General features: G+C 50.1%; 6 protein-coding genes across 6 annotated transcripts; 2 read left to right on the top strand and 4 right to left on the bottom strand.

Moving 5' to 3' along the window:
- Positions 1-1,137: 1,137 nt before the first annotated feature.
- N7506_003118 (uncharacterized protein) lies at positions 1,138-3,665 on the bottom strand (the record flags this gene model as incomplete). Its single annotated transcript, XM_056952413.1, has 2 exons — positions 1,138-3,469; positions 3,520-3,665. 2 exons carry the CDS (start codon positions 3,663-3,665, stop codon positions 1,138-1,140), a joined length of 2,478 nt encoding a protein of 825 aa, XP_056814105.1.
- Positions 3,666-4,091: 426 nt separating this feature from the next.
- Positions 4,092-5,558, top strand: N7506_003117 (putative RNA 3'-terminal phosphate cyclase; the record flags this gene model as incomplete). Its single annotated transcript, XM_056952412.1, has 1 exon — positions 4,092-5,558. The coding sequence occupies one exon, from the start codon at positions 4,092-4,094 to the stop codon at positions 5,556-5,558; it is 1,467 nt and encodes a 488-aa protein (XP_056814104.1).
- Positions 5,559-8,977: 3,419 nt separating this feature from the next.
- Positions 8,978-9,249, bottom strand: N7506_003116 (uncharacterized protein; the record flags this gene model as incomplete). The annotated part of the gene is made up of 2 exons (XM_056952411.1): positions 8,978-9,094; positions 9,172-9,249. 2 exons carry the CDS (start codon positions 9,247-9,249, stop codon positions 8,978-8,980), a joined length of 195 nt encoding a protein of 64 aa, XP_056814103.1.
- Positions 9,250-11,189: 1,940 nt separating this feature from the next.
- On the bottom strand, positions 11,190-12,485 carry N7506_003115 (putative inositol 5-phosphatase; the record flags this gene model as incomplete). Its single annotated transcript, XM_056952410.1, has 1 exon — positions 11,190-12,485. One exon carries the CDS (start codon positions 12,483-12,485, stop codon positions 11,190-11,192), a length of 1,296 nt encoding a protein of 431 aa, XP_056814102.1.
- A 434-nt stretch (positions 12,486-12,919) lies between these two features.
- On the bottom strand, positions 12,920-14,956 carry N7506_003114 (putative pyruvate carboxylase; the record flags this gene model as incomplete). Its single annotated transcript, XM_056952409.1, has 2 exons — positions 12,920-14,852; positions 14,907-14,956. 2 exons carry the CDS (start codon positions 14,954-14,956, stop codon positions 12,920-12,922), a joined length of 1,983 nt encoding a protein of 660 aa, XP_056814101.1.
- Positions 14,957-15,206: 250 nt separating this feature from the next.
- Positions 15,207-17,022, top strand: N7506_003113 (uncharacterized protein; the record flags this gene model as incomplete). Its single annotated transcript, XM_056952408.1, has 3 exons — positions 15,207-15,851; positions 15,898-16,480; positions 16,544-17,022. The coding sequence occupies 3 exons, from the start codon at positions 15,207-15,209 to the stop codon at positions 17,020-17,022; spliced, it is 1,707 nt and encodes a 568-aa protein (XP_056814100.1).
- Between the last annotated feature and the right edge of the window lie 118 nt (positions 17,023-17,140).

Genomic DNA, 17,140 nt, shown 5'->3' with positions numbered 1-17,140 from the left:
CAAAGCAGTGATAGATGGAAACGAATCCAGTGGCGATCGGTGGTCTTTTGTATCTTTCGCCCTTCTGGGCCGGCTAGTGCGCCCGGGTGATTGTCTATGACTCTATACTTTGGTGGCATCCAATCACTCGAAATCGGCTGTCAACTGCACGCCACGACCATGGCCGGAGTGGCTCACAAGGCACACCAAGCATGCATGTTTCCAAACTGGGCTGGCTTAAATATGACCGCCAAGGATACAAGGCAGAACAGCTTCACGCGTTGTGGGGCTGTGAGTGCCTAGATGCTGACGGGCTGGTTTACCCAGGTAACGAAGACATGTACGGATCAAGAGGTCGGGTAGAGAGCACAGAGTAGACGGCACTGTGTCAGCATTGAAGGATCCGATGAAACTAAGCCAAGGAAATAGAAGCAAAAAAACAAGAGCAAAAAAGAAATCTCTCCCTCGGGGAATCGAACCCCGGTCTCCCGCGCTTATCGGTGTTAATGACAAGCGGAAATCATCACCACTAGACCAAGGAAGATGAGATGGCTGAGTTACTGCTCGGCCACTTGGCTGGTTGATGTAAGTTTCGAGCACTAAAGGAATTATGAAGGATGTCTGACCTCAACAAACCTAGTATTCGATCTGGGTATGAGCAACCATTAACCATATCAATCCTAGACCTTTTCTGTATAATTAACATAGAAACAAAGTAATGTTCCAATATTCCAGGCTGTCTGTTAACTTAATATATACACTCGCACAGCCAAGCACCGAAAAAATGGAAATTTTTATTTCTTCCACCCGATATATAAACGGCCAACAATAACCCACAGACACTTCATTCGACAGTTCCTGCAAACCGGCGGCAAAATTGCAGCTTGGAGATTTTCATTCAGGCGAGAGCTTGTACAATGGAGTTCCCATAATGCGAACTCATTACAAATTTGAAAGTGAACAATAAAAATGCATTGGTTGACTGGAGTATCCATGGATACCGAAATCCGACAAGGCTGGAACACAGGCCGGGGACACGCCAATCCGCACCTTCTTCCAACCCCGACCCAGCCACCACATACTCCTCGGAAAAAATACAAATGAAGCAATAAAACACCATACAATACATAAGTCCAACACCCCGAACTGTGCCTACGTTCAGAGAAAAGCCCCCGTGGAGTTCTTTTCCCCATTGGATTCGCCCATCTGTCGCCGACGACTGTCCAGAAACAGATCCACCATGCGCTTGCTGGAGATTGTCGAATGGACATCCTGCAGCTGATGATAGCTCTCCATCATTTCATTGTACTCTTCTTGCTGTCTCAGGTTCTCGTCATGTGCATGGAAGTCTCGCTGGGTGCGCATTGAGCGGAATTGATTGGTTCGACCTCGCCCTTCTTGCGAGAGAGGTGCACGCCGGGCCGAATAGCGACGCTGTTGTTCCTCGGTCAAAGAGCGCCTGGCGCCCATTCGCTTGGGAGTTGGGGACTCTGGCAGTTGCATGTTTCCAGAGCGGAGTCGAATTGGCGACAAACCTTGAGGTGGAATGAAATGGACAGGCTTCGATGATATGTTCTCACCCAACTGGACAACACTGTCTTTGACAGGATCAACCGACAATTTCTGCATCGAATTGTCCGACTTTTTGGGCTGCAAGGGTAAGATAGGCTGGATACCAGAGACCTGGCGGAAGGGACGAGAGAAATTGCTCTGTGATGGAAGTCTGACTTGAACAGCTGTGCCACGCGCCATCGTCTCATCGCTTTCGGAAATACCTGATTTAATGGGAGGAGGAGGGGTGGTCATAACAAGGGTGGCGTCTGCTGCCATGTTGGCCAGGTCTTCATCCTCCGCCTGGAATTGTGCATTCTCTCTGACATGCTCTCTCGTGGGACCCGCCTGCTCAATTTTGTCAACCTGCGAGCTTATCCACTGCTGCCAGTCCCCGCTTGCATTTGCCCGAAGCCTGGAAGACAATTCACGAGCAGCACGTTTGGGTGAAGTATAGACTGTTCGCTGCGGTGCAAAGATGGTCGCAGTGCCTGGCTCGTCATACAATCCTGTGTCAATGATGTCGGTAGTGTCAGCTTTGACTGGGGTGTTTCCACCAGTAGTTCGGGAATAAATGCTTGGTGAGATAACATCCCGCTTTGAACCGTACCGGGCAACGATCACACTGTTGCCGTCATCAGAATGCTCACCCGCGACAAATGCCGACCGGTTCTGCGCAGTTGCAAAAGAGCCAGGCGAGCTGGACTCGTTACTTGGTATATGACGAAGAGTTTGCCTTTGTGCATTGGGTGATTGTGCATGGGGTGAAAAGGCATTTGAAACATGTTCTGGAATGGCACGATGCTTGGCGACACTGCCAAAGACTACTCCCTCGTTGGGGTCGGGAAGCGGACGACCCATCTGTGCCATCAGTGCATAGTATAGATCCTGACTATCAACAATCCCAATGGGATGTGGGCTTGGTCTGAGATCCGAAGGAGCCTGCTCACTATCGTTCCTCACTGGTGTGAATGGCATACGCTGGTTAGAGATTCCATCCTCTCTGATCATGGAGAGCGACTGACGATGGCCGGGCTTTCGAGTTGTGACAGTGTTCGCGATCGTGGAATCTGCCCAGCTGGTAACGCGCGACTTTGAAGTGCAAAGACTATCATGACTAGGAGACCGTGTCATATCCCGGAAAGAATTAGAGGTGTCGCAATACTCAGCTGCTGAGCCATTTGGATTGAGCGGAGCAGGTATATCCACATCCTCTGGACCGCTATGCAATGTTGGTCGCTGCTCCGTAGCCTTTGAGAACCCAAACACCCTCTTCAGCCTGTTCTTGATAGAGTTTGAGAATGACCGAGATGTAGAGCGGGCTCGTCCACTGGCGCTCTCGACAAGAGGAGAGATACCATCGCTTGTGGCACGGAAGGACTTGCGGAATGGCCTATGCTCCTTCTTACGCCTCAGCAAGAAAGAAGAGCGGCGATTCCGAATCGCTGGGTCGCAAGGCTCTTGCGTAAACTGGTTTCGTGCCAGCTCAACGGCCGCATCGTGTGCGTTCATGTTGATTCCCGACTGTGATTTGTACTGCCCTCGAATGAAGGACATTGATGGTCTCATCGTCCGCGGAAGCTGAAAACCAGGGCTACGTTCGGGATCGAGGGGATCTCCAGAGGGAAGAGGTGGAACCCCATACGGGGTCTGGGAGGTCCGCGGTCTGGTCGAGAACATGGACTTTGCCTTGCGCAATCGCCGGTAGGAGGAAGGAACAGAGCTATCTCGTCCATCAAGCCCGTTGAACTCCGTGATTGGAGGAAGAGCGGCTGGATCATCAGGTCGACTGCTCGCGAGAGAAGCCTTTGCGGTCACTATTGAAACGCAGGGCGCCGAGAACACAGAAGAATCTTCGATGTGGATGGATGCATCGGTTTCGGTGTGTCGAAGGCTTGAACCGGGACGCCGACGCGGGACGGCAACACTGGACGGCCCCCTAGCAGATCGTAAGATGCTCTAGACTCTTGTGACGATCGCTGACTCGACTGCATGGCTCTTGATGCAGCAGCTGCGGCATGCTGCATGGCGACATCCGAGGTTACATTGGTTGGGTTTGCTCGTCGCTTTTGCATCGAACGGGTGGACATGGAGCGTCTCAGGCCATGTCGGGTATTGGATGTAGAGGAAAACATGTTTGAAAAAGGCTGCACAATATATTCCTATACAAGTAACTCGATGGAGAGGAATGTGTAGACGGGAGAATCGAGATGGGGTGGTTGCTTCTGTTTAGTCAATTTAGTCGACATCCATCTACGGAAGGCGGCTCCCTGCATTTCCCTCGTTGCTTCCATTTTCCCAACTTCACAAACCTCCTTCACATCATGTCAACTTCAACATCTCCCGAGGTCAACTATTGGAGATCTGCATATTTTAGCGTCCAAATTGGGGGTTTGGGGGCTAAGCTTTGACTGGCGCTAAACTGGCGAATGTGAGTCATGCCAAGATCACACAGCCTCGTGTCGTGACTCAGGAACAGCACGAGCTGAACAATTTCTGCAAGTTAAATAAGGCGGATGAGCAAGAATGCTCAGTGCAAAAGGTATCGACTGAGAAACGAGATGGCTCAACCTAGTCCAGCACGATCAGGTCATGTCTACCTGAACGGACGGACACTGGAAGGAGGTGGACAACTAGTCCGCATTGCCATCGGACTGTCTGCTTTGACCGGACGTCCAGTCAGCATTGACAATATTCGTGGAAACCGAAAAGGGAAGAAAGGGCTGAAGAGGTCCCATGTCGCGGCAGTGCAGCTACTGGCTGAGATCAGTGGCAGCAAGATATCCGGAGGCGAAGTTGACTCTCAGGTCTTGAATTTCTTTCCTCAATCACCGAGATCACGGAATGGTCCCCTGGTCGATCGTTCTCAAGTGACTGTGAAGTCCAAATACGACATCGAACTCACAACGGCTGGCTCCATCTGCCTCATCTTCCAAGCCCTCTACCCTTACCTGCTTCACATTGGGTCGCAAGCCTCCGCCCCGTTCATCCAAGTCAAGATGACTGGAGGAACCAACACCTCAAAGTCACCATCGTTCGACTATCTCTCTCAAGTTATTCTGCCTAACTTCGAGAAGCTAGGGCTTCCTCCAGTGTCCGTCGCGCTTGAAAGGCGTGGGTGGTCATCTGGGCCGTACCCCCTTGGAATAATTGTATTCTATATCCAATCACTGGGGTCGAGATATCCATCGATTAACTGGAATGATTTCTCGAAAGATGGAGATGAAGAGAGGAGCGCATACCCAAGCAAATTTCCAAAAATTGACCTGATGGCACACGAACCTGGCAAGATCACGCAAATTGATCTTACAGACTTAGCACCAGATTACAAAACGATATACTCTGATGTTATTGTTGAAGAAGAAGAAACCCTGCTGGAGTACATCGAGCAAACCACCAGACAAGAGCTGCGTCGTGCAATGAACAAGGTCAATCCATCGGTATTCAGAGCGCCACGAAAGTCCTCGCACCATGAGGACTCTTTGAATGGTGACACTGAGCCAAAATCCCCAGTTCCCATCCGGGTTCATACCTCAGAGCGCACATGGCATGAAAGTCACGTATACATCCTTCTCGTCGCGCATACCTCTTCCGGATTCCGAATTGGACATGAAGTTCTCAGTTCTCTGGGAAACAAAAGACCCACAAAGCCAAAAACGAAAGGGAGGGACAAGCAGCGCCCCGCCAACGATGATTGGCGGCGCAAGTTGAAGAGTGATCTGTTCAACGGAGCCACCGAATTGATCAAGCGCTGCGTGGAAGGTTTCATCCAGGAAATCTCAAACGGAATCTCGGTCGACGAAACAGACAAAGAAAAGCCTTTTGCGAGAAAGGCCTGTCTAGACCAGCACATGAGAGACCAGATTGTTGTTTTTGAGGCTCTTGGCGAAGCCTGTCACGCCGGGACAATCTCCGAAGCAGCCGACGGCACGCCTCGAGAAGACGGTCGAGACTGGACGTTGCACACGCGGACGGCACAGTGGGTATGTCGGCAATTTTTAGGAGACCAAAGCATAAGCAGTGTTTGATCAATATGATGCAAACTCAAAAATGAGCTTACTGCCTGAAAAAAAAAATTCAAAAATGGCATGAGCCTCCCACTGCTCGGGCCCAATTCAGAGATGCTGTCCTTGAGCTCGGATGTAAATGCATCGATTCAGTCAGATTCATCAGTGCGAAACTGGATTCGAACATCACCACGCCCCACCCATTTCCGAGTGGACGGTAGGTGCAATCTACGTCGCAGAAATTCTCCGTCAAGTGCCGGCGTCCATAGCAATGACCTTCGGAGCCTCATGAAAACCCGAGATTACAGGATCTCTGCCCCAGACCCAGAGCGGCTGTCCGATCAAGGGGGCCGGACTTGCCGCCCAGGCCGTTTCGCGCTTATAATTCGCCCCGGTCCAGACCGATCAATAAATGAGAAACGAGCGCCGTCGATCTGATCTGCTACGTCTCCAGTTTGACGTTTCTGTGTCAGATCGGGGGGACATAACGGTTATCGAACGTTCATAGGATGTCAGGGATATTAAGTGTTCGCGTTTGGAATAAACACCCATCATATCCACAGCGGCTGTTCGGCGTAATCTAGCTCTAGTATTGGGTTCGGATATACTGGTACCGTACTCGGTACTCCGTATATCGACAGCTTCCAATCTCTAATTTCAAAGGTTCCGTGTGAAATTTCCCACCTGTTTCGGATTCAATCGTCTGATGCAAGGCTTCCCGTACTACTGCACAACATATTGCCACAATGTCGGGAATTAAGCGAGGGCGAGAATACGAACGGCGTTTAATATGCAGATATAGGACCTACACTCACAAGTAGGAGAAAACCTCCGATCTCCTTCCTACTTTGGTACCTATACCCAAGATAGTTAAATCGAGTCATCGACACTAGACTCCATGGTACGGACTTGTAAAACGACCATACCCGAAAAAACGAATACGAAAGACCCTACGGAGTACAAGTACAAGGCCGTGTGTGTTACGGAGTACCTGGATGATTCACGCAACGGCCGCCACGGGCAACTTTGATCAGTAATGGACAAATGGGAAACCCTCGAAAGAAGCTAGAGCATCGTTCTCACGGGCACAAGACATTAGGTGGATCGCGGCCGTGCTAAATTCCCCACAGTTTCTACCCTGAAACAGCGAACGAACGATCCGGTATGTGGCTGAGCGCGGAAAATTACCCAAATACCGAGTAAACAGGGAAAAGAAAGGGCGAAAAAAAGGGGGTGAAGGGGAAATTGGAGCGAAAGGAGCAATAGTGCAGAAGCCCAATAGAATCGACTAGAAACACTATAGACACTAACTAGAACGCTTTAGCTTCCATTGGGCTTTGTTTTACATTCACTGGATCCGATTTCTGACAGTCGAATCCCACGTTAGTCTGTGGAGAAGTCCGGCTTTTGTGACTTTTTTTGGTGTTTTTTTCTCTCTTCTTCTCTTGCTAACTCCATATGGACTTACGGACTTGTTTTTCTCGGATTCTTTTGTTTTTTTTTTTTTTTTTGGCTCAGGCAGCCATTATTCCCATTTCTTCGGACAAGGACCTATTGTAATCCGATAGTCTCAGATGTGGACAAAGCACTGATGTCCATAGTGGATAGAAGCTATCTGTTTATGAGACAGGTGATCGACATGGTCAAGTTTTTTTTTTTCCGCATGAAGTTCCCCCTTTTTTTCCCCTTCCCATAGTACCCTCGGATAGTAGTCCGGAGTGACATACGCCCTCTAACCACGTTCCAAGGTTGAGCATCGTATGGCCTGAAAGATTAATTCTCCGAGGTCTAGTTCAGTCTAGATCTCGCATACCACATGACCATCACAGTCTGCAGTTGTATGTAGGGAAAAATTAGGAAAAAATACAAAAATTAAGAATTAAAAATCAAGATCAATAAAAATTTAAAGGCTAGTGTGATCTGAGCCCAACAACATTCGATCCAATCCCAATAGCGGAAATGCACATTGTATGTTTGTGTGCGCCCAACAGGATTGCCTCAGTATGGCATGAGCTATCAACAGCCGAAAAAAAAAGAACCCATAGATGAACGGTGACACCGACCCTCTCACGAATGTTTTTGCCTAACCCGTGTACAACACAGCCCACTCAACGGCCACTCAACAGTCAGCGAAAGACCATACTACCTTGTCAGGAAGGGCGCAGATCCACCGAATTGAGTGTGACTGGGATCTAGCTACAATGAGTCAAGGATGGTGCAGGAAAGCACAGATATGCGGCACGACCAGAATGAACTTTGAAAAAAAAAGACCCGTGAGGCGTCTGCGAAAGCGGAAAATGGATCGATGTGTCGCGAAGAGAGTTGCCGGCATGAGATGGGCGGGGCTGTGTGCACGTTTGTTTCTAAACTTGGGGTTTTTTTGGTTTTGGGGCCAGAGGATGGATTTGTTTCAGCGTGAGATCTTGCGGCTGAAGTATGTAGGAACTATGTCATGGAGAACCTAAGGTTGGAAACAGGGGTCTTTGCGAGGGCCGAAAAAAAGTTCACAGCCCCGCGGAGGGCCCAGAAGGCCCCAAGAATATAACAAGGTTTGGTAGTCAAACGGGTGTCTTGGATTAAAGATGGATAATCGGGGACTCGGCGCCGACAAGGCTGAGTCAAGAAGCCAATACGGAGTAGTCCGAGAGGGAATCGAAATGGAAGTACGAGGGAAACATAAAAAGTAATAGCATAATAATATCATTGTGAATAAGGTATATAGCACTAGGGGGATCATATGGTAAATAAACGCAAGAAGGGACGAAGGGGGGTATGGCATCACAGTACAAAAGAAAAACACAGAATTGCACATCAGAGTCAACGAGCCACGTGAAAGATCAGGGCATAAAAACCAGAATCAAAAGCAAAAAGTCAGAGCACACGTATGCGCAAGGAACAAATGAAGGGGTCACCGATTGACCAGCCTAATCCATCAGCGCCACTGCCCTCCAGTGGCAGATCCATGTCCGTAGGTATCCATGCAAAAAGTAAATGCGATCTATCATGCAAAACAAAACAGCCCCATTCTCAGACCAGGTCCGGACAGCGAGCGGGGCAAAAAAATAAAGAAAGAAAGAAAGAGAAAGAGAAAGAGTAGACGGAGAGATCCACGGTCATTTCGAGATTCTCCGAATAAAAGAAAAACGTCAAGAACGTCGTACGTCACACGTCGGCCCAGCGAACGCAGACCGTCCAAGTGGAGATCAAAGAGGCGAAGATTCCAGAATGAGAAAAGCGAGCGAGAGGCGAATGACGGACGACAAAGAAACTCCCGGCGATGCAGATGAGAGAGAGTTGGAGCGGCAAAAAGGCAACAAAGAAGCCGGAACCAGAGAAAACCCAACGTAGCCGATGCGAGTCCCCGTCCCAGCCGGCAGGACGAGAAATATCGAAGAGCTGGGGAGGGGGTTACTCCGGAGCGTTCCGAAAGGGACGGCTCATTACAGCTGCTCAGGCTTGATTATGGATTCACCAAAGAGCTCTGAAGGCAGTGCGCGCTTGTATTCGCGCGGTTGGGCGAACGGCGACGCAAATGCTGGACGGCGCAAGTTCAGGGACTGGAAGATGTTAGTGTTGGGGGATCTCGGAGGGTTTGGGACGATCTATAGCCCACGTCTCGGAGTATAGAACATACCACACAGTCGGAGCACTTGGCTCCTTGTCTGTTGACGCGACCACGGCATCCACGGGGGTAGTTGGCGCAAGAGTACATGATGTCAAGATGGGAGGTAATATGTAGAGAAAGAGGAGTGAGAAAAAGAGGGAGTTGAAGTCAAGACTTTAAACGGAGAATAAGGACCAAGGCCTAGATTTGGTACAACACGATGACGTCGGTAAGTTCGGAGTCAAGCCACCAGGGAAAGTTGAAGAAAAAGAGGGGAGACGCTGACGGTTTATATCAGAGGCTCAAAAAGATGGCTTAGACAAGTAAAACAACCCAACTGTAGCAAAATAGGAGGATTAGAATTTTTAGGGTTCCATTTTCTTACCGTTTGCTGGGGTTGGTTTTTATTTTTTTATTTTTTTATTATTTTTTTGGTATTAGTATTATATCGTTTTACTATTTATTTTCTTTTCTTTTATTATTATTTCTCTTCTCTTCGGTTTTTATTGACGTATTAAGCCGAGATTATGATGAGATGAGATAGAATCTTCTTGTCTTATATTACATTTTCATTATTTCCTTTAATCTCTCTCTGACTTCTTTGATCGGGCACACTAGGACGGGACACTGATGACACTATACTATAGGTAAATACTGTAATACCGTCCCCTGTCATGCCCTGTTCGGATGTCATACTGCAGAGATCGGTCGATCCTCATCCCTTTGACCCGGAGATGCGGACTTATGATCGACTCAAATGCTGGTCGTCCTTACAGCAAGTGGGCCAATACCAGACCCGGCGCAAAGAGAAGAACAAAAAAAAAAAAAAAAAAAAACAAAAAACAACAAAAACAACAGGAACAGCCAACGGTCCCATGCATCCGGATCGCATGGCTGGTCTCTTATAATTGCAGGGCTAGGTGGAGCAGAGCATCTGACTTGCGAAACAATCAGGTCTAGTAATTGTTAAGCCTCAGATTGAGTGAACCTGAATTTGGACGGGTAAGATTCTGTAACATGGTATCTGCTGTTTCACATAGAGAGTGGGTCTGAAATTGTTCTTTTCGTTCTGGAAAACACCCCAACCTTGGAACTCAGGGGATTTTCTCGATTGTCCTTTTCCGGCCTGTTTGTTTCTCCTGATCAGCCCTGTCATGGTGTTCTAAGGTTCTCCTATACCCCGTCCTCTCCTATACTCTATACTCAAGTGGATGATGCGATTACGAGTGATCATCTACCAAACTATACCGTCAATTGAAAAGGGGATATGAATGAGTATATTATACTATATTATACTCCCTCCTACTCTACTTGATATCCAAAAATACACGGAACCGAAGCACACCGCCCAAACACCCGTCCCGCTTTCCCTTGGCAACTTCGTAAGCACCGTCGTACAGTGCTGGCGCGGTGAGAACGCAGACGTGGCCATGGACTTTAAAGCTCTTGGGTCACTTGACTCTCAGAGTCTAGAAGACAATGATCTGGTTTCTATGCACGGGTCCAAGTGGACACAGAGCGGGAACAAACGGAGACTGAAGATGACAGCCAGTGACAGCCACAGGCACCGCGAGAGCGACAGCAAAAGCACAGATGGAAGAAACATGCAGGCTACAGTCTCAATAGAAAAACCTTGATCAGGGAACAAGCGATCATCGGAGGTTATGAGAAAGGGAGGGGTGACCTCATCCACGACGCCATTCTCACTTGCAGAATGCAGCCAGACTGTTCCGGATCACCTCGGCTCATGTGACCTGACAGGACTGCCTGGTTTAGGTTGCTGCTAAGAGGCCGACAGCCGGGGATTATCTGATGAGACAGCGTCACAGGGTCATTCATTCCATGGAGCTCATTTTTTTTTTAAAAAAAAGGAAAGGAAAAAAGAAAACAAACAGACAAACAAACCAAAAAAGACAAGAAGCAAGAATGCTATAACAGACCTAGTCAGGCAAGAGGGAAGAGAGATTTCTCAAACAGCATTGCAGAAGAATCTTGCAAAAACACCTAGCACCTACGGAGTCCACAAAAATCGGAGGTTCCCCGCTCCCTCAAATCTCCAGCATCGATCGCAGAATGAACCAGGCACCGAAGATACCCAACACCGAAGCCAGCAACAACCCGTTTCCTTCTCTAGTCAGTCCCAAATACGCAACAGCACCGACAACCACCTCCCGCCGACGCGCTGCGTCTCGCTTCCCCTTCCAGTCCGGATCAATGGCGAACGGAGCCACAGCTCGCAGCCCGAGCGCGGGGTCGTGATCACCAGTCAGCGGCACCGACGCAGACAGCGCAACCGGACGATGATCTGACTGTGCAAAGAGTGGCAGTGCATTATATGCGAGCGGTTGGACCTTGCCCGCCTCACCGACCTGCGGCGGTGAGTCCAAAAACAAGATTCGATCGCACCAACTGGGCCATCGGTGATTCGACCATTTCCACTCCGTCCTCTCGCCCAAAGCGGCAGCCTTGCGCGCTGCGTTGGAGTACTTGTATGTAGGAGGGAAGTCGATCGGCGCTTCGGAGAGACCGTGGAAGGTCCGTCCGGAACTCATCTCGCGGATCAGTTGGTCGTGCTTGAAGAGGTGGGAATAGTGGGTGGGATCGTCTAGCTCTGCGTTGCGACGCGGGAATTGGACAATTTCCCCGATCGTAGGCCCGATGTTCGACGTGCGATAGTTCAGATCTCCCGCGAAGAAGATGTACGCATTTGGCGCGAACAGGTCTTGTTGACTGCCCTCCGAGTGGGCTGAAGCCGTATCGTCGAGGAGGCGTGATCGCTCATTCACCTCCGATCCTGACGTCTCAGGCGTGAATACCAGTCGCTCAACAATGCTCTTCCAGTCCAGGTTCCGTTGCTCGTACGAGTCCTCCATCGGGGCGAGATGCGCCGCGACGAAAGTCAGATCGATCGTCTTGGCTGGATGTCCTTCAACCACATATCCAAGACGGGCACCCACTGCGCCCTTGTTCCCCATTTCAGCGACCCCGACCCCGACATGGGCGGTGTCTTTCCAGGCAACCTTCTCGAGGGTCTCATGGCGAGCAAACAGCATCAACCCAGTCATACCCGTATGGTCGGTAAGGAAGTTCACGTAGTCGTCATTCCATTTCTGTGCACAGGCCTTGTGCACCGTTCGGCGAAACTCAGTAAAGTAGGGTGCGAGATACGATCCGCCGAGGAATGAATAGGCAATCGGGGCGATCTCCTGTAATGAGAGGGCGATTATGTCCGGCGCGGGGCTCCCCGCGGGGAGAGCGTCGAAGAAGTGCGTTGCGAATACATCGGGATCGACGAATTCCCTCGCACAGTTAAAGGTCAGCACATAGATACCCAGGGCACTCATACTGAGATACTGTCCAAGGTGAAGAGGGACGAGTGAGCAAAAAAGAGGTGACGTCAGAGCCCCGACCGCCTACTGCAGATCGCAAGAGGTAAACAACTCAGCGTCTCTGGCAGAATGAGCTCATTCTTTTAATCTTTGGGTACTCGGACTCGGGCACCCCAAGGACATTCCCAACACTCATCACGAATAAAAAAGAGAAAAAAAATCGAGGATCCAAATTGCCAGACAAAAAGACAAAAAGTAAGTGCATCATCCGTGAATCGAACACGGGCCTCGTCGATGGCAACGACGAATTCTACCACTAGACCAATGATGCTGGAGAAACAGTCAACGTTGAATGCCAATTGGCTGCTTGTATTGAGAGCCGCCCATTTGTGCTAATCGAGGCAAAGCACATTCTACAAGAGAACAACAACATTTCATCTTCCTGTACTTCAAAGCTTCCCTCGAAGCTCCACTTCGCCCTCCAGCTCAACCAACAATATCCCTTCCGCAACATCTTCCTCCTCTTCCTCCATCTCGTAGACCCACTTGACCTTCCCACTACGAGGACTGCGCACCTCAAGTTCCATCTTCATCTGCTTGACAAACGCCAACACTTGATCCTGGACCACTTCGTCTCCACTGGAGACTAGCACCTCAATCAGTCTGCCCGAGAGAGGGAGAACGATATGATGTGGGTTCCGGGGGTCACCTCGCCGATGCGATGAAACCAGCGCCGAGGCCGCAGTCGTGGTCGTCTCCAATTGCATGCGATAGGGCATCGCAGTCCGAGAAGCCGGCGTGGTGTATTCAATCTCCGCTGTAAGCGAATTCGGGAACTCGTTTCGTAGAACCCGTGAGAGGGAGAGATGGTGGGCGACTTTCGCGGTCTCTGGGGTGTCCTTCGATAGGGGCTCCAGTGTGATGGACCAAGCATCGCCTTTCCGGAATAGCAGATTGGATGCCGGAAGTGTGGTCTGATGTGCGGTATTTGAGCTGAGCGAGTTCTTCGGCGTCGGGATATTGCTTGATATTTGTTTGCCTTGCTGAAGGATCGTGTCAAGGTTGAGTCCAAGCCATTGTGTGTCGACCTGGCCGGACATGAAGTCAGGATGGGCAACAATTGCTCTGAGAAGGTTGATATTGGTGGTCACGCCCTGTATCTGGGAGTCTGCTAGCACGCGTTGAGCCTTGCGAACCGTTGCCTCCCAGCTAGATGCGGTCACGATGATCTTGGCGAGTAGATTGTCAAAGTTGGACCCCACGACTAGTGGAGAGCCGGGGTCAACGTTGGTGTCTACTCGAATCCCGTGACCACTTGGGACACTGAATCCAGTCACTTTGCCAACGCTTAGAGCGAATGCATTTTCTGGGTCCTCGGCGCAGAGTCTGAGTTGAATCGAAAAAGCGTTTGGAGCTGGTTGATCTGGGCTCACTGCAGCGTCCAGACCTAACTCTGCCAGCGTCCATCCCTGGGCGAGGAGAAGCTGTGTTTGGACAAGATCTACCCCACTGATGGCCTCCGTGATAGTATGCTCAACCTGAAGACGGGCATTTACCTCGAGAAAGTAGAACTCCTGCCGCTGCTCACTGACCAAGAACTCAAATGTTCCAAGCGAGTGATAGCGAACCTCGCCAGCCATCCGAAGCGCAGCCTCGATCACCTTTCCAACCAAAGCTCGCTCCATAAGAGCCGGCGCACACTCAACAACCTTTTGAAACCGCCGCTGGGCACTGCAATCTCTCTCCCAAAGATGCCGTACCCGCCCCGTCCTATCACCAACAATCTGCACTTCAACATGATGGAAGCCATCCACCGCCGCCTTCTCCACAAAGACAGACCTAGAAGGCGACTCACCAATCGCCCTCTGAATATTATTCACCAATTCCGATTCCTCTCGCACAAGACGAATACCCCTCCCACCCCCTCCATCAACCGCCTTGACCATAACCGGGAGTCCAATCTTCTCGGCGAACGCACGCGCTTCGTCCACATCACCGGTAGCTTCAAGCATAAAGTCCAATGTAGGAACCCCGCATTTCTGAGCCAACTGCTTTGCTTGCAGTTTATCGCCGGTTCGAGCAAGATTTTCCCATCCAGGCCCGATTACAATTGCGCCGGCTTCGTGGAACATCCGATATGCGAAGTCGGCGCTCTCGCTCAGAAATCCATACCCTGGATGCACGGCGTCGATGGAGTGTTTCTTTGCTAGATTTACCAGGTATGATATGTCGAGATATGTGGAGGCCGAGGGGATTTCAATTGCATGTTGCGGTCGGCCCAGATCGCAGTGCGATCGGTCGTCTGACGTGTAAAGAGCGAATAGCTCAATTGGGGTGGGCAATTCTCTTGCTGCATGAAGAATGCGGACAGCGATTTCGCCCCTGTTAATTTATTAGGTTGGATCAATATTACGAAGATGTTTGGGCACGACTGACCTGTTCGCGACCAGCAGCCGCTTGAAGGGTGAGTGTGGGGATGACGACATGCTTAGATCCAGGGGGTTTTCAATGTTCAGTTGATCTTGGCGCAACAATTCAGATTATGTATGAGGTGGATGGGATATTTCTTTAAAAAAACACACCAGCCCTTTATTGAACTGTTTTTGATTTGTACAAGCCAGGGCGACCTCGGCCCTCGGAGGTACTAAACACCCCCTCAGCGGACAGCCGTCCTTAACAATCTCCAATTCGGCGCAAACAACGACGATACAGAACTACAAAATTCTCAATCAAAACATGGCCAAAGATAACGAACATGCCAAAGACCAGGCCACCAATCGGTTAAATCAGGTTTCTGGTCACATATCATCCAAACCGCCCAAAACCAAATCAACTTTACCCGCCGACCACTCAGACGTGCTAGACCAGATAGCAACACTTCGCAACATTGCCGCAACCCCCAACCCCAAGCAAAGAGGCTACATCCGACAAAAGCAAGCCGGAAAACTCTGGGTCCGGGAACGCATCGATCAATTGCTCGACGCAGGATCATTCCAAGAAATAGGCTCTGTGTCCGGAACAGTAACATGGCAAAAGACCGCGCCCAGACGCGAAAAGCCGGTATCTTTCATACCCAGCAATAATGTCCAAGGTGCAGGAATGTTGCGCGGGAGAAAAGTGCTTCTAACGGCGGACGATTTCAGTATTCGATCTGGTCATGCTGATGGATCGAGTCATGGGAAGACGGTCTACGTTGAGAAACTTGCTATTGCACTGCGCGTGCCGGTGATCAAGCTTGTTGATGGCAGTTCTGGTGGTGGGAGTGTCACGACTATCAAGAAAGAGGGATGGAGTTATCTTCCCCATGTAGCGTCGTTTCCATACGTGGTTCAGCAGTTGAACATGGGGATACCGAATCTGGGAGCCGTGGTTGGGCCAGCAGTATGTTTATCTCATTTGAAAGATGAGCCGTGCTAATGATTTATAGATTGGGCTTGGTGCCGCTCGAGCCGTATCGTGCCATTTCTCCGTCATGGCGGCTGATATCGGTGCATTATTCAATGCGGGACCCAAGGTCGTTGAGGGCGCGACCTTTGAAGAAGATCTTGGGTTTCAAGATCTGGGTGGTCCCATGGTTCATTGCACAAATGGCACTATTGATAACTTGGCAGCGAATGAGGCCGAATGTTATGAGCAGCTGCGCGTTGTTCTGAGTTATTTGCCTAATTCTGGGAGTGAGGCACCACCGGTGATACCTTGCAACGACCCCGAAGACCGTGAGGATGTTGCTTTGCGGAGTGTTATCCCGCGACGACAAGCGCGCATGTATAATGCGCTCTCGATCATTACCTCCGTGGTTGATAGAGAGTCCTGGTTTGAGATCGGAGGTCTCTGGGGTCGCACTGCCATTGGCGGGTTGGCAAGGTTAGGTGGTCGACCTGTTGGTGTGATCTCGTTGAACTGTGAAGTGAATGGAGGGGCATTGGATGCAGCGGGCAGTCAAAAATTGACCAGGTTGCTGAAGCTGTGCGATGTGATGAACCTGCCTATTCTCCAATTTTTGGACGTCCGTAAGTGAAACCCTGCTCATTTCTGATTTCTTTTTCTGAAAGCTGCTGACATGGTATGTAAAGCGGGATATGCTATCGGCACAGTGGCTGAACGAACGGCAACCATGCGCTGGGGCGTCGAGCTTGCAAAAGCTTACTTCAGTACCACTGTACCTGTCTTTAATGTGGTGACCCGGCGTGTGTTTGGTGTAGCTGGCGGTGTCATGCTGGGATGTCGAGATCCGGTCATGCAGGTCGCTTGGCCCTCTGGCCAATGGGGATCGCTGCCTCTAGATGGCGGCATTGAGGTGGGACATCGGCATGAGCTACGTGAGGCTGAGAAGATCGGCCAGAAACAGGAGCTCTACCAGGAGTTGGAAGAGGAGTATCAACGACTGATGAATCCTGTTCGAACGGCTAATGCATTCGGGATCGAGGAGATCATTGATCCCAAAGATACCAGAAGTGCTTGCTGTGCCTGGGCGTCCCATGTTTATGATTTCCTGATGAAAGAGAGACTCGCGGATAGAGCTTGTGGAAAGCTGCAGCCTTCTTTTGCTTGATCCTGGATGATAAGTTGTGAAGGGTGGCCTTGAACATCCCCGAACTGAAGGATGGTCGAAGAGCGAATTGTCGAATAGTCCACAAACCCTGCCATGTATCTTATCCCCAATTTTATGA

This window comes from Penicillium brevicompactum (genome assembly GCF_028827555.1).
Source record: "Penicillium brevicompactum strain IBT 35665 chromosome Unknown utg000002l_segment0_segment0, whole genome shotgun sequence".
Classification (NCBI taxonomy): domain Eukaryota; kingdom Fungi; phylum Ascomycota; class Eurotiomycetes; order Eurotiales; family Aspergillaceae; genus Penicillium; species Penicillium brevicompactum.
The sequence above is the reverse complement of the archived record's forward strand: the minus strand, read 5'-3'. Positions and strand labels throughout refer to the sequence as shown.